The sequence below is a fragment of the Oncorhynchus keta genome, unplaced genomic scaffold (genome assembly GCF_023373465.1).
Source record: "Oncorhynchus keta strain PuntledgeMale-10-30-2019 unplaced genomic scaffold, Oket_V2 Un_contig_5219_pilon_pilon, whole genome shotgun sequence".
Classification (NCBI taxonomy): Eukaryota; Metazoa; Chordata; class Actinopteri; order Salmoniformes; family Salmonidae; genus Oncorhynchus; species Oncorhynchus keta.
Window position 1 is genome coordinate 38,014 of NW_026288181.1, and position 23,741 is coordinate 61,754.

Sequence of the window (23,741 nt, forward strand, 5' to 3'; positions counted from 1 at the left end):
ATTTCCTATGATGATTAAGGGTTTTGGTTGCACCTCAACTCAACGTTGGTTGAGCTCCCTCCATTTTTTTGTTATCAAATACTACTTTTTTTTTTTACATGTAGTAAGTAAATCATTAAAATAATTACAATTGGGATGTTTCCAACTTATTTACACAACCTACTCCACACTTGCAAAGTGAAATTTTATAGAAATGTTCTGAAATTAAGTAGTAAACAAGAAAAGCAAAATTGAATCCAATTATTATAATGCAAATAATTTAATGTTCTATGGTTCAATCCCATTTCTGAAGGTCTGACAAATAACTAATATTGTTCCTCCTCTTCCTTGTGGCAGGCGCAGCAGCACACTGCCCTCAAAAGCCTGATAAAAAATTGGCGGACTTTCCCTTTGCATGCAGCTCTGCATGGAACATCCAGTGTCACATCCTTGGTGACGTGTGGGGTGACATCTGGGATGACCACAGCAACATCCTCTGGAAAGGGAGAAAAGAGGGACAGAATGTAAACAAATGCAAACTGTAGGTTCTAAACACTGGCCAGTTGAAAGGTTCTACTAAGATGTCATGACAAATGGACCTGTCAGTGTTTCTAACCTGCTTGGATGTCAGTTGGCAGAGTGGCGACGATGGCCATCTTGAGAGTCCTTTCTTCAGGTGTGACATCCACAACCTCCACGAGGGAAGAGATTGGCTCTGCCTCCCTATTAGGGGTGATGTCCACAACATTTAGGTGGGAAGAAGCTGGATCTTGCTGTGTCTGAGGGGTGATGTCCTGAACCTCCAGGTGTGAATTAGCCAGGTCTGCCTCTGTCTTAGGGGTGATTTCCACAACCTCCAAGTGGGAACAAGCTCTGTCTGCCTCTGTTTTAGGGCCGATGTCCGCAGCTTCCAGGTGGGAAGAAGCAGGGTCTACCTCTATGCTAGCGGTGATGTCCACAACCTCCAAGTGGGAAGATGCCTGGTCTGCCTCTATGCTAGCGGTGATGTCCACAACCTCCAGGTGGGAAGAAGCAGAGTCTGCCTCTATGTTTGCGGTGATGTCCACAACCTCCAGGTGGGAAGAAGCAGAGTCTGCCTCTATGTTTGCGGTGATGTCCACAACCTCCAGGTGGGAAGAAGCAGAGTCTGCCTCTATGTTAGCGGTGATGTCCACAACCTCCAAGTGGGAAGATGCCTGGTCTGCCTCTATGTTTGCGGTGATGTCCACAACCTCCAAGTGGGAAGAAGCCTGGTCTGCCTCTATGTTTGCGGTGATGTCCACAACCTCCAAGTGGGAAGAAGCCTGGTCTGCCTCTATGTTTGCGGTGATGTCCACAACCTCCAGGTGGGTAGACGCCTGGTCTGCCTCTATGTTAGCGGTGATGTCCACAACCTCCAGGTGGGAAGAAGCAGAGTCTGCCTCTATGTTTGGTGATGACAACCTCCAAGTGGGAAGAAGCAGAGTCTGCCTCTATGTTAGCGGTGATCCACAACCTCCAAGTGGGAAGAACAACCTGCGGTGATGTCAACAACCTCTAGGTGGGAAGAAGCAGAGTCTGCCTCTATGTAGCGGTGATGTCCACAACCTCCAGGTGGGAACAGCAGAGTCTGCCTCTATGTTAGCGGTGATGTCCACAACCTCTAGGTGGGAAGACACCTGGTCTGCCTCTATGTTAGCTATGTTAGCGGTGATGTCCACAACCTCCAGGTGGGAAGAATCCTGGTCTGCCTCTGTGTTAGCGTTGATATTCACAACCTCCATGTGGGAAGAAGCCGGGTCTGCCTCTGTGTTAGGAGTGACAACAACAATCCTGATGAGCTCTACTACTACAAGTCACCGAGATGTCATCACAACAGGCATCTGTCAGAGTGCTCTCTATCATTGCTACTCACCTGCTCGGATGTCTGGAGGTGCGGTGGAGATGGCCGCGGCGACGACAGGGAGGACTGGTAAAGTGGCTGCAGGGGGCTGGAAGCAGCTCTGTACCTCGTCAGCCACAAAGGCACAGACAGATCTCACATAAAATGGGCTCTGGAGGTCATCCGTGGAGAAGGACTGACTGATTCTCCAGAGGATTGACCACACAGATTCAAAAGCCGCAGCGCGGGAGAAAGGGATTTGAGGAGAAGGGGCCTTTAACATGCTGGAGAGCTTCTCCACTACGGCCGCCACCATGCCCACGGCCATCCCGCTTATTAGGATTGGGTGCACCCTATGGCCTTCCTCTGGCTGAAGCCACAGGGCCAGGAGGAGCCTGGGCACCACCTCCACAACCACCTGGGATGGGCTGAGCAGGTTGCTACGGGGCTCATTGGACAGCTCGCCCATAATGCTCCTTACAGCTCTTTCCACGATGCTGTGGACCTTAGGGTCGCTGAAATCAACAAAAAGGAGAAGACAAAGCTAAACGATGTGCAATGTGCTCACAGAAAACACTGTCTTAGTCTGTTTCTGCATAGTTACAGATGTGAAGATAAATGGATCAAGTCATATGCAGGACAGTACATGGAACTCACATGTCAGCTGGCGAGGTGGAGTGCAAGGAGCGGCGGAGCTTGCAGACAGCCTCGTGCTCTATGTCTATCATTTTTAGGCAAGTATTGACTTCCCAGGTCTGCCGTAGGAAACAGGAAGTCCGATTAGTGAAATTTCACAACATATCGATTCTGCTTTACTAACTAGTTGTTGAAAAGGCTAGTAAAGAGCTCACTGACTTGTAGTATGTGTCTAACTCTCATTGTCTTACCAGCCGAGCGAGGTCATTCCCCTCCTCCAGGGTTTCCTTCCACACCCTTCAAATAAAACACAGAGCAATTCAACTTTCCAGGCTTCCAATTTTTCTGTTGTTTATTTTACCCACACCTCTTGGAGTGCTGCTGGTGGCAGGGAATGGCAGTGAAGGTGAGTGATGAAGTGGTACTCACCTCTCCCTAAGGGATTTTTTGCCCTGAGACACCAGCCAGTCGCTCATGTGCTCCGTGGTGACATGGTGCGGGACCTGGCCTTGACTCTGGAGCAGCAGATAGTGGACCATGAGCTTCTTCTGCAAGATGAGGTAAGGTGTGAGACAGTGCCACGAAATACCATATCATGTGCATTCTGAAGGGCCTCTCACAACATTTCACAACTGTTCATGCATCACAATTTGCGAGTGTTATTAAGAACTCTTAAGACCATCTTCTCTAAACTGTCTTGAAATACAACTCTCTTTCTGTTGTTTATGTTTTTTGGGGGATGAATCTTACCTGTTTATTGTAATATGTTTCCTCCCAGCAGGCCTGCAGAGTCTGGAAATAAAGGCTGCTTCTGCAGAATTCCTTTGAAGAGAATGACAATAATGATGCTTTGTTATGCACATTGTGCACAGGTATTTACAGTATGCTAAAATGAATATCTCCAAAGATTACCTTTGTGGGACCATAAGTGAACTCCGGAATGCACCAAACCCTATCCATGGTAAGATGGGGTAGAAACGCAGCGCTATAGATATACGAGATGCTCTAGAGATAACAGGAATAAGTTAAAGTCGCGAATGATCAATTACTGTGGAGTCGTCCAATATGCTGCACTTAGAATTGAGTTGTAGGCAATGTTTGGCACAAAATAGAATGTTTACATTCTATTGCTATGGAGAAATGGAATGTGTAGAACCTTTATAAATGGGTATGCTTCTATCTCTTTATGTCTTGAAGATTAAGCTCTTTATTTTGTCATAATGTGTATATATGAGGATTGGAAATTCTGTCCAGCGACATGCTGCTTAGACCTACTAATCCAACCTTGGTTTACAAGTGAAATTAATTGTTTATATATGCCTATACAAATCTATTAACCGTATATATTTAAAGCAATGATTGTCAATTGAAAATGTGGTTGTTGTGTTATCTTGTTGTGCGCCTAGAGTTTCAGAGTCCTCTTACGTTATTCCAATATTTCCGAGCTTTGAATTGACATAAGGTACACTTTTGCAAAGCTAATCGGTTAAAAATAAGAGTATGAATGCCAATAAACGTATGTCTTGAATTATATGCATAATAGTGTAGTTCACAACATCGCTCAGCGTGGGAACTTTTGCTGGGTGGGAAGTATCCGTTATAAGTCTCCATGGCGCGTATTACATTACATTACATTTAAGTCATTTAGCAGACGCTCTTTATCCAGAGCGACTTACAAATTGGTGCATTCACCTTATGACATCCAGTGGAACAGCCACTTTACAATAGTTCATCTAAATGAGAAGGATTACTTTATCCTATCCTAGGTATTCCTTAAAGAGGTGGGGTTTCAGGTGTCTCTGGAAGGTGGTGATTGACTCCGCTGTCCTGGCGTCGTGAGGGAACCAAGAGCAGCGAACAGTTTTGACTGGGCTGAGCGGGAACTGTACTTCCTCAGTGGTAGGGAGGCGAGCAGGCCAGAGGTGGATGAACGCAGTGCCCTTGTTTGGGTGTAGGGCCTGATCAGAGCCTGGAGGTACTGAGGTGCCGTTCCCCTCGCGTATAGACCATCACTTCGTTGTCTTGTTGGTAATATAAAAATGCACGACAGTGCGCATTGTAAAAGTCTAACAGTTGTTTTTCTTATTGTTTCTCACAAACAGATATTTGAGAGGGGAATTTCGTGCAGTTGTACCTATGATGCACAGACACACTAAAGCTGTACAGTGTAGTTTGAAAAGCCAGTTTATATTAGTTGCAGATCGAAATATGTAACATTTGAAATGAATGTGGCAGAACAGTTTAGCATAAGGTTCCTGTGGGACTCTTCTCTTTCAGTCTTTTTGCCTCCTAAGCCTCGTTTCCCATTACGTGGGATTTTCCCACTGCCAACTTCACATGAGATGGCCGCTGTCTACTGCCATGTGGTGCTGAATGACAGATCTCGCTTTTCCGATTTCGCTGCTGTCCATGGTGCCGAAATATCCAATCTCGGCTATTTGCAAATGTATGACCAGCCAAACTTGACCCAAAACATACACAAATGTTAATGGTAATCTCTCACACACTTTTGAACATTGCACACATGTGTTTGATTTCATTCTTTGCATCTTTATTAAAACAATGTGTGGATGTTGATTGGACAATGAATAGGTGCTTTACAGAAGCCATTTTGTGCCATTCCCTATAGCGTGACTGGAGCATGATCAGATTGCTTTGTTTAAGCCAGAATGGAGATTTGGTCTTAGAAACGATGCCCAATATAGCATGATAGCTGTGAAGAAGAAAACAATAAGGCCATGTTTATATGACCCCCTTTCAAAGAGTCACTCATTTATATTGTTCTTGTAGATATACAGTGCCTTCAGAAAGTGTTCATAACCCTTAACTTATTCCACATTTTGTTTTCTTACAGCCTGAATTCAAAATGGATAAAATTATAATTTTTTATCCTTTGCAGCTACACACAATACACCATAATGACAAATTGAAAACATGTTTGACATTTTTGCAAATGTATTGAAAATGAAATACAGAAATATCTCATTTACATGTTTTCACAATACATGTTAGAATCACCTTTGGCAGCAATTAAAGCTTTGAGTCTTTCTGGGGAAGTCTCCAAGAGCTTTGCACACTTGGATTGTACCATAGTTGCAATATACAATATATACATAACCAATCAAATGTTTGGACACATCTACTCTTTCAAGGGTTTTTCTTTATTTTTACTATTTTTAACATTGTACAATAATAGTGAAGACATCAAAACTATGAAATAACACATGGAATCATGTAGCAACCAAACAAAAGTTAAAGTAATGACGGACTGCCGTTTCTCGTTGCTTATTTGAGCTGTTCTTGCCAAAATATGGACTTGGTCTTTTAACAAATAGGGCTATCTTCTGTTTACCACCCCTACCTTGTCACAACACAACTGATTGGCTCAAACGCATTAAGAAGGAAAGAAATTCCACAAATGAACTTTTAACAAAGCACACCTGTACATTGAAATTCATTCCAGGTGACTACCTCATGAAGCTGGTTGAGAGAATGCCAAGACTGTGCAAAGCTGTCACCAAGGCAAAGGGTGGCTACTTTGAAGAATATCAAATATAAAATATATTTGGATTTGTTTAAACAGCATGATCATTACATAGGTGCACCTTGTGCTGGGGGACAATAAAAGGCCTCTCAAAAATGTGCAGTTTTGTCACACAACACAATGCTACAGATGTTTCAAGTTTTGAGGGAGAATGCAAATGACTGTTGCAGAGAATTTAATGTTAATTTCTCTACCATAAGCCGGGGAGGCTTTAGAGAATTTGGCAGTACGTCCAACTGGCCTCACAACTGCAGACCACATGTAGGGCAACGTGTGGACGAGTGATTTGCTGATGTCAACGTTGTGAATAGAATGTCCCATGGTGACAGTTGGGTTATGGTATGGGCTGGCATAAGCCATGGACAGGGAACACAATTGCATTCTATCAATGACAATTTCAATGCACAGAAATACTGTGACGAGACCCCGGGGACAATTGTCATGCCACTCATCCGCCGCCATCGCCTCATGTTTCAGCATGATAATCCACGGCCTGCAAGGATCTGTACAGAAATCCTGAAAGCTGAAATGGCCTGCATACTTACCAGACATGTCAGAAAAATCAATTAAGCATAATGATTCTGGCTCTAGATTGCAGGAAAAATCTGTTTGTAGCTAAGCAGGCCAGCGGTGTCGTAAACTGTCCCTTCATGCCTGTCCACTGATTCGTTGCTAGGAGTCATGGTCGCCAGGGGTTCAGCAAATCACAGGCAGTCAGCTTGTGTCCCAGATCCCCAACTCCTGCTTCTCCTCCCAGTCTCCCTCAACCAGAGACAGAGATCAACCTCTCTATCTCTGCCCATCAACTGGACTCGTGGTATAGTGTGTGTGCACAAGGTGAGTGTGTAAAATGTGTATCATTCTTGCTTGTTGTTCTTTATAGTTACTTCTGTTGCCTATTGTAAGTTACTTCTCTGTGTTTACTTTGTTGTGTAATACTCTGCAGGTAGCTATGCCACTTATACAATCCTTCCTTTGTTAACAGTGTTGTTGCTCTACTTGTGCTATCAGTTATTGTGTATATTCATCACCCCTGTTTTCTGTCTGTTACTGAACCACTACCTTTCCATGTCCATTTCATTAGTGTGTGTCAATAATGTATCATTGAATGTAACTCAGAGGTTGCCTTCTTACCAGCCCGGGGGAGGTGCTAGTGCAACCTGGTCTCAGAGCATTTCGTATTATTCTGTATGTATATCAGAGACACCGCATTTGGTATGATATGTTATGTATGGTGTGTATTCATTTGTGAATGTCTACCACCCAATTTTTATAATATGTTACGAATTACAATTCATATTATACTTCTACAGATGCACAATCGAGAGCATCCTGTCGGGCTGTATCACCGCCTGGTACGGCAACTGCTCCGCCCACAACCATAAGGCTCTCCAGAGGGTAGTGAGGTCTGCACAACGCATCACCGGGGGCAAACTACCTGCCCTCCAGGACACCTACACCACCCGATGTCACAGGAAGGCCATAAAGATCATTAAGGACAGCAACCACCCGAGCCACTGCCTGTTCACCCCGCTATCATCCAGAATGCGAGGTCAGCACAGGTGCACCAAAGCTGGGACCGAGAGACTGAAAAACAGCTTCTATCTCAAGGCCATCAGACTGTTAAACAGCCACCACTAACATTGAGTGGCTGCTGCCAACACACTGACTCAACTCCAGCTACTTTAATAATGGGAATTGATGAGAAATGATGTAAAATATATCACTAGCCACTTTAAACAATGCTACCTAATATAATGTTTACATACCCTACATTTTTCATCTCATATGTATACGTATATACTGTACTCTATATCATCTACTGCATCCTTATGTAATACATGTATCACTAGCCACTTTAACTATGCCACTTTGTTTACATACTCATCTCATATGTATATACTGCACTCAATACCATCTACTGTATCTTGCCTATGCCGCTCTGTACCATCACTCATTCATATATCTTTATGTACATATTCTTTATCCCCTTACACTTGTGTCTATAAGGTCGTAGTTTTGGAATTGTTAGCAAGATTACTTGTTGGTTATTACTGCATTGTCGGAACTAGAAGCACAAGCATTTCGCTACACTCGCACTAACATCTGCTAACCATGTGTATCTGACAAATACAATTTGATTTGATTGATTTCATTTGTATGTTTTGAATTTGCAAAACGTACAATATGTTACAAGTTACAAGCGAAATGTTAGCTAGTTGGCTAACATTAGTTAGGTTAGGGTGTAGGGTTACGTTTAGGAGTTAGGTTACAGGGTAAAGGTTAGGGTTAGGGAAGGATTAGCTAAAAGGGTTAAGGTTAGTGTTAGGGAAGGGATTAGCTAACATGCTAAGCTAAAAATTAGTAAGTAGTTAAAACATTTCTAGTTAGTTAAAATTCTCAAGTTGGCCGTGATGAGATTCAAACTCGCAACCTTTGGGTTGCTAGACATTCGTGTTATATGCCAACCCATCCACCCTGACGAACCACCCTTCTTTCAGTTTTGTCTTAAGTAACTATCTGTCTTATATATCCATACCAAACGTAACATATAATACGAAATCGTAGTGTCTCAGTCCCCAGATTTACATTTTCCATGTTACATCTAGTCAATGAGACCAGGCTGGAGTCTGGAGTCCAATTGGAGTCTCTCTTTCACTCTTAGGTGTGGTGCTGGCTCTGGATGCATGTGCCTACGTGCTACTGGGCCTTGTCGTCCTGATGATCAAGAGGAAGCTTCAGGGAGACCAGGAGTCAGCTGAGGGTGTGGAGCTTTAAAAACACCCAGCCATGGGGCTCTGTAAGCAGGGTAAAACAGACTTGGTGAGTTTGGTTGCAGCTGCACTCTGTTTAGAACTACTCAGGATTCCCAGGAGATGTTCCATCTAAGAGGACGCTGCTGGAGAGTTCCATGGTCATCTCCATAGTGATTGGCTTGCGGTGGTTCCTGTGGTGCGTTCCGAGTTCGTCGACCCAGCTCTATCCATTTTCTATAGGGGCATCTCAAATGACATTTGTGCAGCACTACTTTTAACAATAACCGTCTGCTAAGTGAAAGGTTATTTGTCTCAACAACTGTTGTTTTAAGGAGTTGGTGTTGTTGTTTTCCTGTATTGGCATTATTATTGTGATGACGATTATAACTATTATTATAATGAACATTAGTCCCCACTTGGTGACAGCACAAAGCTGATGTGGTCATGTCTGTCAAGCTATTTTATCAAAAAATAACCTCACACCTTTATTTGGCCAAAGACTAATTGTTACATGAGACATTCAGAATGTGCCTGGTGTCCTTTTTCATGTTTGCAAGCCTGTCTCTTTCCTCAGTTCTTGTTTCAAGAACCAAGTATGAACGCCATATTGTTAGCTCACCCATTTTCACTGCTTATCCAATCTCCTTAACCCACCCTTTCACTGTCTCTCAATTCCCCAGATCGTCAGTCGCACTCAACAGTCTCATTTTAATCTATGAGGCATAAGAAACACTATAACCATGATGTATTATCTTATAATAAAACATACAGTACCAGCCAAAAGTTTAAAGGGTTTTTCTTTATTTTTACTATTTTCTACATTGTAGAATAATAGTGAAGATGTTAAAATGCTGAAATAACACATATGGAATCATGTAGTAACCATTTTAAACAAATCCAAAATATATTTTAGATTCTTCAAAGTAGCCACCCTTTGCCTTGATGATAGCTTTGAATGCTCTTGGCATAAAGAAAAACCCTGGAATGAGTAGGTGTGTCCAAACACTGGTACTGTATGTAATGTAAAATTGTCTGAGAGAGGAATCAAATTATCTCATGCAACTTTAGAATTATATGAAGTATATGAAGTATATGGAGTGAGTGTGTGTTGAGGATCACTGGGGAGGCTGGGGGAGAATCCTGCATCCAGCAGGCCTAGCTAAACCACAGGTGGGTGTCAGTCACGTCTCCCCTAACTCAGGCCTATGGGTAAAACTCTTCACTTAACAACTGTAGGAGCCTTTCTTTGTAAGTCTCTGTCTGCAGGCCCCCTATGGGGCCTGTCGGTGGTGGTGTAGGCAGAGTCTCTAAGGAGAGGACTCTCGGTAATCAGAGTGTATCTGAGCGCAAACGACCTCAGAGCCAGTCATGCTAGCAACTTCCATGGAGTTTGACTTGAACTATACTGAACAAAAATATAAATGCATCATTCAACAATTTCAATGGTTTTACTGAGTTACAGTTCAAATAAGGAAATCAGTCAATTAAATTAATTCAATAGGCCCTAATCTATGGATTTCACATGACTGGGAAGGGGTGCAGCCACAGGTGGGCCTGGGAGGGCATAGGTGCACACACTGGGGAACCAGGCCCAGCCAATCGGAATTTTCCCCACAAAAGGGTTTTATTACAGACAGAAATACTCCTCAGTTTCATCAGCTGTCTGGGTGGCTGGTCTCAGACGACCCTGCTGGTGAAGAAGCCGGATGTGGAGGTCATCGGCTGGAGTGGTTACACTTGGTCTCCGGTTGTGAGGCCGGTTGGATGTACTGTCAAACGTTGTGGGAGGCTTATGTTAGAGAAATGAACATTAAATTCTCTGGCAACAGCTCTGGTAGACATTCCTGCAGTCAGCATGCCAATTGCACATTCCCTCAAAACTTGAGGGGCATCTGTGGCATTATGTTGTGTGATAAAACTGCATATTTTAGAGTGGCTTTTTTTTGTCTCCAGCACAAGGTGCACCTGTGTAATGATCATGCTGTTTAATCATTTTCTTGATATGCCACACCTGTCAGGTGGATGGATTATTTTGGCAAAGGAGAAATGCTAACAAATTTCTGCATAAAACATGAGAGAAATAAGCTTTTTGTGCGTATGGAAAACTTCTGGGATCTTTCAATTCAGCTCATGAAACATGGGACCAACACTTCACATGTTGCGTTTACATTTATGTTCAGCATAGTTACTGTGGAATTCCCTTTTCCTACTACCTTCATTTCACCTCTTTTCACCAGACGAGTGTGTTGTGGAGCGTGTGGACGCATAGACGGGGCCAAAATGTTCATCTTTTAACCTTGCTTGAATAAAAATGCATTTTTATAGTGCGCAAGAGTTGCGCCTTTTCATTTTCTATGATGATTAAAGGTTTTGGTTGCACCTCAACTCAACGTTGGTTGAGCTCCCTTCATTTTTTTGTTATCAAATACTACTTTTTTTACATGTAGTAAGTAAATCATTAAAAGAATGAAAATTTGGATGTTTCCCACTTATTTACACAACCTACTCCACACTTGCAAAAGAAAGTTTATAGAAATGTTCTGAAATTAAGTAGTAAACAGGAAAAGCAGAATTGAATCCAATTATTATAATGCAAATAATTTAATGGTCTATGGTTCAATCCCATTTCTGAAGGTCTGATGAATAACTAATATTGTTCCTCCTCTTCCTTGTGGCAGGCGCAGCAGCACACTGCCCTCCAAAGCCTGAAAAAAAATTGCCGGACTTTCCCTTTGCATGCAGCTCTGCATGGAACATCCAGTGTCACATCCTTGGTGACGTGTGGGGTGACATCTGGGATGACCACAGCAACATCCTCTGGAAAGGGAGAAAAGAGGGACAGAATGTAAACAAATGCAAACCGTAGGTTCTAAACACTGGCCAGTTGAAAGGTTCTACTAAGATGTCATGACAAATGGACCTGTCAGTGTTTCTAACCTGCTTGGATGTCAGTTGGGAGAGTGGCGACGATGGCCATCTTGAGAGTCCTTTCTTCAGGTGTGACATCCACAACCTCCAAGAGGGAAGAGATGGGCTCTGCCTCTCTATTAGGAGTGATGTCCACAACATTTAGGTGGGAAGATGCCGTGTCTGCCTGTGTGTTATGGGTGATGTCTACAACCTCAAGGTGGGAAGAAGCAGAGTCTGCCTCTATGTTAGTGGTGATGAACAACAATCCTGATGAGTTCTACAACTACAAGTCACCGGGATGTCATCACAACAGGCATCTGTCAGAGTGCTCTCTATCATTGCTACTCACCTGCTAGGATGTCTGGAGGTGCAGTGGAGACGGCCGCAGCGACGACAGGGAGGACTGGTAAGGTGGCTACAGGGGGCTGGAAGCAGCTCTGTACCTCGTCAGCCACAGACAGATCTCATATAAAATGGGCTCTGGAGGTCATCCGTGGAGAAGGACTGACTGATTCTCCCGAGGATTGACCAGACAGATTCAAAAGCCGCAGCGCGGGAGAAAGGGATTTGAGGGGAAGGGGCCTTTAACATGCTGGAGAGCTTCTCCACTACGGCCGCCACCATGCCCACGGCCATCCCGCTTATTAGGATTGGGTGACCTGAATGGCCTTCCTTTGGCTGAAGCCACAGGGCCAGGAGGAGCCTGGGCACCACCTCCACAACCACCTGGGATGGGCTGAGCAGGTTGCTACGGGGCTCATTGGACAGCTCGCCCATAATGCTCCTTACTGCTCTTTCCACGAGGCTGTGGACCTTAGGGTCGCTGAAATCAACAAAAAGGAGAAGACAAAGCTCAACGATGTGCAATGTGCTCACAGAAAACACTGTCTTAGTCTGTTTCTGCATAGTTACAGATGTGAAGATAAATGGATCAAGTCATATGCAGGGCAGTACATGGAACTCACATGTCAGCTGGCGAGGTGGGGTGCAAGGAGCGGCGGAGCTTGCAGACAGCCTCGTGCTCTATGTCTATCATTTTTAGGCAAGTGTTGACTTCCCAGGTCTGCCGTAGGAAACAGGAAGTCCGATTAGTGAAATTTATCGACATATCGATTCTGCTGTACTAACTAGTTGTTGAAAGGCTAGTAAAGAGCTCACTGACTTGTAGTATGTGTCTAACTCTCATTGTCTTACCAGCCGAGCGAGGTCATTCCCCTCCTCCAGGGTTTCCTTCCACACCCTTCAAATAAAACACAGAGCAATTCAACTTTCCTGGCTTCCGATTTTTCTGTTGTTTATTTTACCCACACCTCTTGGAGTGCTGCTGGTGGCAGGGAATGGCAGTGAAGGTGAATGATGAAGTGGTACTCACCTCTCCCTAAGGGATTTTTTGCCCTGAGACACCAGCCAGTCGCTCATGTGCTCCGTGGTGACATGGTGCGGGACCATGAGCTTCTTCTGCAAGATGAGGTAAGGTGTGAGACAGTGCCACGAAATACCATATCATGTGCATTCTGAAGGGCCTCTCACAACATTTCACAACTGTTCATGCATCACAATTTGCGAGTGTTATTAAGAACTCTTATGACCATCTTCTCTAAACTGTCTTGAAATACAACTCTCTTTCTGTTGTTTATGTTTTTGGGGGATGAATCGTACCTGTTTATTGTAATATGTTTCCTCCCAGCAGGCTTGCAGAGTCTGGAAATAAAGGCTGCTTCTACAGAATTCCTTTGAAGAGAATGACAATAATGGTGCTTTGTTATGCACATTGTGCACAGGTATTTACAGTATGCTAAAATGAATATCTCCAAAGCATTACTGCTTAGTAACAGCACAGTAACTAATATAAACAGATGTAGATCCCAGATACTACACTCCTCCCCCATAGTGTTTAACTCCCAGAGAACAAGGTAAATATGTTAGGTATGCAATATCTGAACAATGCATTCTTAAACATTTTTCAACTACTGGGTTGAAGCAGACTTTTCAGAGCCCAGCACAAATCCAGGGGATTATTCTGCCCCGAAGATGGAGTTTGTGTCCTAATAACTAACCCAGGTAATGTCATTTTTCTTTCCTTTTATCTAGGACATATTAAAGTGTTTGTTTTACTGTCCGTTACCTCCTTAACCAGCTCAACTCACAGGTCAAGCCTTTGAGGTGCCCTTCGCTGTCGAATAGGATATCTCCGCTCCTCCTGGGCTTCCTGTGGTGGGCCAGGTTCGGGTGGAAGGTCAGGTTCTGTCTCTCCCGTACGTCCACAGTCAGGAGATGCATCACACGCGAGTCTCAGCTTCATCTCTGTGTTATAGTGGGCAAGCCACTTGCTCTTTAGCAGACGCTGTTTGCAAGTCTTGAATGCTTCTTCGCATTGTGGGGACCAATTCCACTTTGTATCGGCCTGCAGCAGTTGGTGAAGCGGATGCAACAATGTGGACAAGTTTGCCTCAAACTTTCCGTAATAGTTTGGGAACCCCAAAAATGACCTCAGCTCTGAGATATTTGTGGGTGCTGGAGCGTTTACGATTGCTTCCACCTTGCTGTTGGTTGGGTGCAGGCCTTGTGCATCAATCTTGTATCCGAGATACTCCACTGAGTCCTGGAGGAACTCACACTTGCTGCGTTTCATTCTCACTCCGTATTTCTCCAGTCTTGACATCACTTTGTCCAGCACTACAAGGTGCTCTCCAATGGTTGGTGCTGACACGAGGATGTCGTCCATGAAGCACACAACATGGTCTATACCGTCCAAGATCTCATCCATTGTTTGTTGGAATATCGCTGGAGCTGTCGAGATTCCATAGGCCAAGCGATTGAATCTGAATAGCCCCTTGTGTGTATTGATGGTCAGATACTGTTCTGACTCCGGATCCAGCTTCAGTTGCTGATAAGCGAATGCCAGGTCCAGCTTACCGAAAACCGCCCCACCGGCTAGAGTGGCAAACAGATCCTCAGCATTTGGTAGTGGATATTCCTCTGGTAGTATGCAGCGATTTACTGTGACCTTGTAGTCACCTCACATTCTGACAGTCTTGTCTTTCTTTGGGACTACAACAATCGGAGCGGCCCAGTCGCTTCTCGCTACTTTCGTTATAATGTTATTCTTCTGTAGGCGGTCCAGTTCCTTCTCTACTGCTCCCTTAAGAGCATAGGGAACTGGGCGTGGTTTGTGAAAGATAGGCTTGGTTCCTTCTTGCACTCTGACTTTTGCTGTGAAGTCTTGTATTTCACCGTAGCCATCTTTAAAAAGTTCTTTGTGCTTCTCCAGCATGTTAGTGAGTGTAGCCTGACTCACTGGTTTGTCATTTCTCAGACTGAATATTTCTCCCCAGTTCAACTTGATCTTTTGTAGCCAGTTTCTGCCTAGCAAGGCTGATTTTTCTCCTTTAACAATGACAAGCGGTAGCGTCCACTCCTTCCCCTCATACCGGACTGGTACCTGGATCTGCCCTAACACAGGAATAGTGTCACCAGTGTATGAAGAAAGGCAGATGGACGCAGGCTGAAGAGGGCACTCTTTCAGTTTTTCTTTGTAGAGTCTCTCTGGAACCAGGGATACAGACGCTCCGGTGTCCAGCTGCATTTTTACTGGTTTTCCCGCTAACTCCATGTTGAGATAGATTTAATCTTTTAGTTGTTGAGCTGTGTACACTGTGAACAGTTCCACTACTGTTTCAGTTGTACCTTCCTCTTCTTGTGCTGCGTCTGACACTTTGTGCGCTCTTGCTGTGCGTTTCGAGGCTTTACACACTCTGTAAATGTCCAACCTTTCCACAATTGTGTCACTTTTCCTTTTGGAATCGACATTCACTGTGCTGATGATTATCTCCCCCACATCTGTAGCAACTTGGCTTAGACCTTTGAGATGTGGGCTGCTCTGTTCTTGTGTAACCTTGAGGACGGGACTGAAAAAAGTGTGACTTTTGTGAGCTTTTTTCACCACGTGCATCACTGACCTTGTGAACACCTTTCTGACATTCTGCATGTCCCGATAGCTCAATAGTATCCCTGTGGGCAAGCTCGAGTCCAAGTGCTATATCACAGGCTTTCTTAAAGGTCAGGTCCTTCTCTGACAGGAGCCTTCTGTGATATGCTTCACCTGTGAGACCACATACAAACTTGTCTCGGAGAGCATCATCAAGAAATTGTGCAAACTCACATGTACTTGCCAGCCTTTTCAAAGCAAGGATGTAGTCAGCCACGGTTTCCCCTTGACTCTGGTGACGTTGGTAAAATCTGAAACGTTCTGCAATGAGAATTGGCTTAGGCTTGAAATACCTTGAAAGAGTTTCAGTCAGTTCTGCATAGTTCAACTCCACTGCTTTCATTGGTTCAATGAGACCTTTCAGCAATCCATACTCAGTTGGACCCAAAACAATAAGAAATACGTCTGCTTTCTTTCCATCTTTGATTTCATTTGCAGCCAGCCAACGCTCAAAATAGGAATCAAAATCCTCTTTGTAGCCTCAAACTCTGGTACTCGACCAATGGTTGCCATTTTCACAGTTAATTGTTCAGTTTCCTTATATTCCTTAATTTTCTGAATATTCATCTACTTCTTCACTTCAGAAGTTTCTGCAATTACTTCATTCACTGCACTCATTTGTATGAATGTACACACCGTGTTACGTCTCTTCTTCCTTGACAATATTGCTCCACTGAGATCGCCTAATTTCAATGGGTTCAATGACAGTTTCTTTTATTTAACCACCAGAGGGCAGTGTCGCTATTCTGGACTCCAATAGTCTTGCTACTTGGCAGCTCCTGAATACTGTACTAGCAGTGCTAGCAGTGCTTAGCCTACTCTACTGGCGAAAGAAAATAAAAAATACCTGACGAATTACATATTTTTTTTTTGAGTTTCATTACTCACGCAACATTCTTCCCTTCAAGCAATGTCCGTTTATGTAGTTTAATTACCTCGTCGCCACTGTAATATTTGTGTTGTGGAGAAATGACCAGGCAGGAGACGGGAGTAGTTTAGTTGTCGTTTAGTCAAAAACCCCTCGAGCTCTACAGTTCGCGGCATTCCAGTGCGCATGTGCATTTCCTATTAGGTGTAGTAACGTAACACTGCCGTAATGCATTACTGCTTAGTAACAGCACAGTAACTAATATAAACAGATGTAGATCCCAGATACTACAGCTAGCTGGATCAAATTCTCCGCGTTAGCTTGCCAGAGAAATGTTGAGCAACATTATCCAACTTAGCTGATCAAATAATTGTGTTATGGTGTGAAAATTAGCTGGATAGTGAGGTCAGCCGGCTGGCTAGCAAGCATGAACGTTACATCGGATAAGCTAACGTTAGTAAACGAACCAGCTCGCTATAGTATTAACTGGTATACGACTTCTTGCCATTCCTCAAGTTATATTGTTAACGTAGTTGCTTACTGGACCCTGGCAATCTGTGTGAAATGTTAACAAACTAACTATCTATGAACTAATGTTTTCCCTCTACAGTAACGTTGTGGTTAATTTTCAGAATGAGAGAATTGGATGAAAATGAGGCGTCAAGACTTGAGTGTCTTATGCAGTAAAGTCTTGGCAACAAATAACATTGGATTGTTTTCTACACATTATTTAGCAGTGAGAGGTTCACATTAACCACGTTTTATTTTACACACAGAGACTGATAATGTAGATCATAGTCTTTGTTGTTTAATTAGTTAAAACCTACCTTCCCCTATGGATATTTTAGAATTTTTCACCTTTTTGGGCCCTCACCAGTTTGCATCCCTGAATTACTCTATAAAAAGATCTGAATTGGGCTGTCTAAACACAGCCATAGAAACCTGGACATGCTCCAACTGAAATGTTCCCTCCTGTCAGCATTGATGTTGAATTACAGTAAATACAACTTTTTGGTTCTCTCCCATTCCCTGTAGGTTTGTTGAACATGAGTGGAAATGAAACTCCAGCACACTGGTAACACTAGATGTGATTATAACTTCTCCTGGTGTGTTGAACCTGCCTGTGGGTGCGGTGGGGATATTCCTGGGAGGTCTACTGATGAAGTATGAGGTTGGTGTTGTTTCTGGAGCCCAGCTGTCTTTCGTCTCCTCCTTCATGGCCTACCTCCTCCTACTCCTTGCTGTCCCCAGTCCACCTGACCGTGCTGCTACTCCAGTTTCAACTGTTCTGCCTTATTATTATACGACCATGCTGGTCATTTATGAACATTTGAACATCTTGGCCATGTTCTGTTATAATCTCCACCCGGCACAGCCAGAAGAGGACTGGCCACCCCACATAGCCTGGTTCCTCTCTAGGTTTATTCCAAGGTTTTGGCCTTTCTAGGGAGTTTTTCCTAGCCACCGTGCTTCTACACCTGCATTGCTTGCTGTTTGGGGTATTAGGCTGGGTTTCTGTACAGCACTTTGAGATATCAGCTGATGTACGAAGGGCTATATAAAGCGAACGAGTGACCTCAGTCGAACACAGACAGAAAGAAGAGGCGTTAGATAGAGGAGGTTACCCCAGATGCCATTCCTCCTGCTCATGTGAGCAAGGAAAGAGATGACAAGCCTTCTGATCAGGCCAACGGACAGGACGAAGGAGAGGTCACAGTGATTCACACCCACAAAGAAAGACAACCCACACAACCTCTTGGCTGAGATGAACCACACAGAGGTAGAGGCAGAGGGCCTTCAGGGCTAGCCAGTCAGCCAGCCTGCTCTGATCCTCAAGTCAGTTGTATTTACATTTATGTTCATTAAAGATTTTTATTCAAGATTTGAAAAGTCCCATTTACTTAATGATATCTTTTCACTGTCTGCAACCCTCAAGAACCAGGGTGAGTCTGGGTCACCCTTTTCCTGGGCAAACACAACTTGCATATTGTCGTAGATTAGGTCAAAATGTTCATCTTTTAACATTGCTTGAATAAAACAATGCATTTTTTATAGTGTGCAAGAGTTGCGCTTTTTAGTTTTCTATGATGATTAAAGGTTTTGGTTGCACCGCAACTCAACGTTGGTTGAGCTCCCTCTGTTTTTGTTGTTGTCAAATACTACTTTTTTGTTTTGTTTACGTGTAGTAAGTAAATTATTAAAAGCATTAAAATTGGGATGTTTCCCACTTATTTACACAACCTACTCCACACTTGCAAAGTGAACGTTTATAGAAATGTTCTGAAATTAAGTAGTAAACAGGAAAAGCAGAATTGAATCCAATTATTATAATGCAAATAATTTAATGGTCTATGGTTCAATCTCATTTCTGAAGGTCTGATGAATAACTAATATTGTTCCTCCTCTTCCTTGTGGCAGGCGCAGCAGCACACTGCCCTCCAAAGCCTGAAAAAAAATTGCCGGACTTTCCCTTTGCATGCTGCTCTACATGGAACATCCAGTGTCACATCCTTGGTGACATGTGGGGTGACATCTGGGATGACCACAGAAACATCCTCTGGAAAGGGAGAAAAGAGGGACAGAATGTAAACAAATGCAAACCGCAGGTTCTAAACACTGGCCAGTTGAAAGGTTCTACTAAGATGTCATGACAAACGGCACCTGTCAGTGTAACTCACCTGCTTGGATGTCAGTTGGCGGAGTGGCGAAGACGGACATCTTGAGAGTCCTTTCTTCAGGTGTGACATCCACAACCTCCAAGAGGGAAGAGATGGGCTCTGCCTCTCTCTTAGGGGTGATGTCCACAACATTCAGGTGGAAAGAAGCCGGATCTGCCTCTTTGTTACGGATGATGTTCACAACCTCAAGGTGGGAAGAAGCTGGATCTTGCTGTGTCTTAGGGGTGATGTCCTGAACCTCCAGGTGTGAATTAGCCGGGTCTGCCTCTGTCTTAGGGGTGATTTCCACAGCCTCCAAGTGGGAACAAGCTCTGTCTGCCTCTGTTTTAGGGCCTATGTCCGCAACTTCCAGATGGGAACAGGCCGGGTCTTCCTCTGTCTTACATGTTATGTCCACAACCTCCAGGTGGGAAGATGCCGTGTCTGCCTGTGTGTTATGGGTGATGTCCACAACCTCAAGGTGGGAAGATGCCGTGTCTGCCTGTATGTTATGGGTGATGTCCACAACCTCAAGGTGGGAAGATGCCGTGTCTGCCTGTATGTTATGGGTGATGTCCACAACCTCAAGGTGGGAAGATGCCGTGTCTGCCTGTGTGTTATGGGTGATGTCCACAACCTCAAGGTGGGAAGATGCCGTGTCTGCCTGTATGTTATGGGTGATGTCCACAACCTCCAGGTGGGAAGATGCCGTGTCTGCCTGTATGTTATGGGTGATGTCCACAACCTCCAGGTGGGAAGATGCCGTGTCTGCCTGTGTGTTATGGGTGATGTCCACAACCTCAAGGTGGGAAGATGCCGTGTCTGCCTGTGTGTTATGGGTGATGTCCACAACCTCCAGGTGGGAAGATGCCGTGTCTGCCTGTGTGTTATGGGTGATGTCCACAACCTCAAGGTGGGAAGATGCCGTGTCTGCCTGTGTGTTATGGGTGATGTCCACAACCTCCAGGTGGGAAGATGCCGTGTCTGCCTGTATGTTATGGGTGATGTCCACAACCTCCAGGTGGGAAGAAGCCGTGTCTGCCTGTATGTTATGGGTGATGTCCACAACCTCAAGGTGGGAAGAAGCAGAGTCTGCCTCTATGTTAGCGGTGATGTCCACAACCTCTAGGTGGGAAGACGCCTGGTCTGCCTCTATGCTAGCGGTGATGTCCACAACCTCTAGGTGGGAAGACGCCTCGTTTGCCTCTATGCTAGCGGTGATGTCCACAACCTCCAGGTGGGAAGAATCCTGGTCTGCCTCTGTGTTAGCGTTGATATTCACAACCTCCATGTGGGAAGAAGCCGGGTCTGCCTCTGTGTTAGGAGTGACAACAACAATCCTGATAAGCTCTACTACTACAAGTCACCGAGATGTCATCACAACAGGCATCTGTCAGAGTGCTCTCTATCATTGCTTACTCACCTGCTAGAATGTCTGGAGGTGCGGTGGAGATGGCCGCGGCGACGACAGGGAGGACTGGTAAGGTGGCTGCAGGGGGGAAGCAGCTCTGGACCTCGTCAGCCACAAAGGCACAGACAGATCTCACATAAAATGGGCTCTGGAGGTCATCCGTGGAGAAGGACTGACTGATTCTCCCGAGGATTGACCACACAGATTCAAAAGCCGCAGCGCGGGAGAAAGGGATTTGAGGGGAAGGGGCCTTTAACATGCTGGAGAGCTTCTCCACTACGGCCGCCACCATGCCCACAGCCATCCCGCTTACTAGGATTGGGTGCCCTGAATGGCCTTCCTTTGGCTGAATCCACAGGGCCAGGAGGAGCCTGGGCACCACCTCCACAACCACCTGGGCTGGGCTGAGCAGGTTGCTACGAGGCTCATTGGACAGCTCGCCCATAATGCTCCTTACAGCTCTTTCCACGATGCTGTGGACCTTAGGGTCGCTGAAATCAACAAAAAGGAGAATACAAAGCTAAACGATGTGCAATGTGCTCACAGAGAACACTGTCTTAGTCTGTTTCTGCATAGTTACAGATGTGTAGATAAATGGATCAAGTCATATGCAGGGCAGTACATGGAACTCACATGTCAGCTGGCGAGGTGGAGTGCAAGGAGCGGCGGAGCTTGCAGACAGCCTCGTGCTCTATGTCTATCATTTTTAGGCAAGTGTTGACTTCCCATGTCTGCCGTAAAAAACAGGAAGTCCGATTAGTGAAATTTCACAACATATCTATTCTGCTGTACTAACTACTTGTTGAAAGGCTAGTAAAGAGCTCACTGACTTGTAGTATGTGTCTAACTCTCATTGTCTTACCAGCCGAGCGAGGTCATTCCCTTCCTCCAGGGTTTCCTTCCACACCCTTCAAATAAAGCACAGAGCAATTCAACTTTCCTGGCTTCCGATTTTTCTGTTGTTTATTTTACCCACACCTCTTGGAGTACTGCTGGTGGCAGGGAATGGCAGTGAAGGTGAATGATGAAGCGGTACTCACCTCTCCCTAAGGGATTTTTTGCCCTGAGACACCAGCCAGCCGCTCATGTGCTCCGTGGTGACATGGTGCGGGACCTGGCCTTGACTCTGGAGCAGCAGATAGTGGACCATGAGCTTCTTCTGCAAGATGAGGTAAGGTGTGAGACAGTGCCATGAAATACCATATCATGTGCATTCTGAAGGGCCTCTCGCAACATTTCACAACTGTTCATGCATCACAATTTGCGAGTGTTATTAAGAACTCTTATGACCATCTTCTCTAAACTGTCTTGAAATACAACTCTCTTTCTGTTGTTTATGTTTTTGGGGGATGAATCTAACCTGTTTATTGTAATATGTTTCCTCCCAGCAGGCCTGCAGAGTCTGGAAATAAAGGCTGCTTCTGCAGAATTCCTTTGAAGAGAATGACAATAATGATGCTTTGTTATGCACATTGTGCACAGGCATTTACAGTATGCTAAAATGAACATCTCCAAAGATTACCTTTGTGGGACCATAAGTGAACTCCGGAATGCACCAAACCCTATCCATGGTAAGATGGGGTAGAAACGCAGCGCTATAGATATACGAGATGCTCTAGAAATAACAGGAATAAGTTAATGTCGCGAATGATCAATTACTGTGGAGTCGTCCAATATGCTGCACTTAGAATTGAGTTGTAGGCAATGTTTGGCACAAAATAGAATGTTTACATTCTATTGCTATGGAGAAATGGAATGTGTAGAACCTTTATAAATGGGTATGCTTCTATGTCTTTATGTCTTGAAAGATTAAGCTCTTTATTTTGTCATAATGTGTATATATGAGGATTGGAACCTGTTTCGATTCATGACGCGAGTATCCAGCTGCATGTTGCTTAGACCTACTAATCCAACCTTGGTTTACAAGTTAAATTCATTGTTTACCAATGCCTATACAAATCTATTAACCGTATATATTTAAAGCAATGATTGTCAATTGAAAATGTGGTTGTTGTGTTATCTTGTTGTGCGCCTAGAGTGTCAGAGTCCTCTTACGTTATTCCAATATTTCCGAGCTTTGAATTGACATAAGGTACACTTTTGCAAAGCTAATCGGTTAAAAATATGTATGAATGCTAATAAACGTATGTCTTGAATTATATGCATAATCGTGTAGTTCACAACATCGCTCAGCGTGGGAACTTTTGCTGGGTGGGAAGTATCCGTTATAAGTCTCCATGGCGCGTATAGACCATCACTTCGTTGTCTTGTTGGTAATATAAAAATGCACGACAGTGCGCATTGTAAAAGTCTAACAGTTGTTTTTCTTATTGTTTCTCACAAACAGATATTTGAGAGGGGAATTTCGTGCAGTTGTACCTATGATGCACAGACACGCTAAATCTGTACAGTGTAGTTTGAAAAGTCAGTTTATATTATTTGCAGATCGAAATATGTAACATTTGAAATGAATGTGGCAGAACAGTTTCGCATAAGGTTCCTGTGGGAGTCTTCTCCTTCAGTATTTTTGCCTCCTAAGCCTCGTTTCCCATTACGTGGGATTTTCCCAGTGCCAACTTCACGTGAGATGGCCGCTGTCTACTGCCATGTGGTGCTGAATGACAGATCTCGCTTTTCCGATTTTGCTGCTGTCCATGGTGCTGAAATATCCAATCTCGGCTATTTGCAAATGTATGACCAGCCAAATTTGACCCCACACATAGACACACGTTAATGGTAATCTCTCACACACTTTTGAACATTGCACAAGTGTGTTTGTTTTAATAAAGATGCGAAGAATGAAATCAATGTGTGGATGTTGATTGGACAATGTATAGGTGCTTTACAGAAGCCATTTTGTGCCATTCCCTATAGTTTGAATTTGACTGGAGTATGATCAGATTGCTTTGTTTAAGCCAGAATGGAGATTTGGTCTGAGAAACGATGCCCAATATAGCATGATAGCTGTGAAGAAGAAAACAATAAGGCCATGTTTATATGACCCCCTTTCAAAGAGTCACTCATTTATATTGTTCTTGTAGATATACAGTGCCTTCAGAAAGTGTTCATAACGCTTAGCTTATTCCACATTTTGTTTTCTTACAGCCTGAATTCAAAATGGATGAAATTAT

At 44.1% G+C, this 23,741-nt stretch overlaps 1 protein-coding gene across 13 annotated transcripts; it reads right to left on the reverse strand.

Annotated features, from left to right (window-relative positions):
* Positions 1-240: 240 nt before the first annotated feature.
* Positions 241-22,248, reverse strand: LOC127925183 (serine-rich adhesin for platelets-like). 13 transcript variants are annotated; one of them, XM_052510031.1, is made up of 7 exons: positions 22,133-22,248; positions 21,971-22,042; positions 21,651-21,769; positions 12,881-12,926; positions 12,652-12,749; positions 11,714-12,509; positions 241-475 (listed from the first exon to the last, which is right to left on the reverse strand). In XM_052510031.1, exons 1-6 carry the CDS (start codon positions 22,178-22,180, stop codon positions 12,134-12,136), a joined length of 759 nt encoding a protein of 252 aa, XP_052365991.1. In that variant the 5' UTR covers positions 22,181-22,248; the 3' UTR covers positions 241-475; positions 11,714-12,133. The 13 variants fall into 13 exon arrangements, with proteins under 13 accessions (XP_052365991.1, XP_052365989.1, XP_052365987.1 ...); XM_052510029.1 differs by having other exon boundaries at positions 11,714-11,820; positions 12,036-12,509; positions 21,971-22,191; XM_052510027.1 differs by having other exon boundaries at positions 11,714-11,897; positions 12,036-12,509; positions 21,971-22,191.
* Between the last annotated feature and the right edge of the window lie 1,493 nt (positions 22,249-23,741).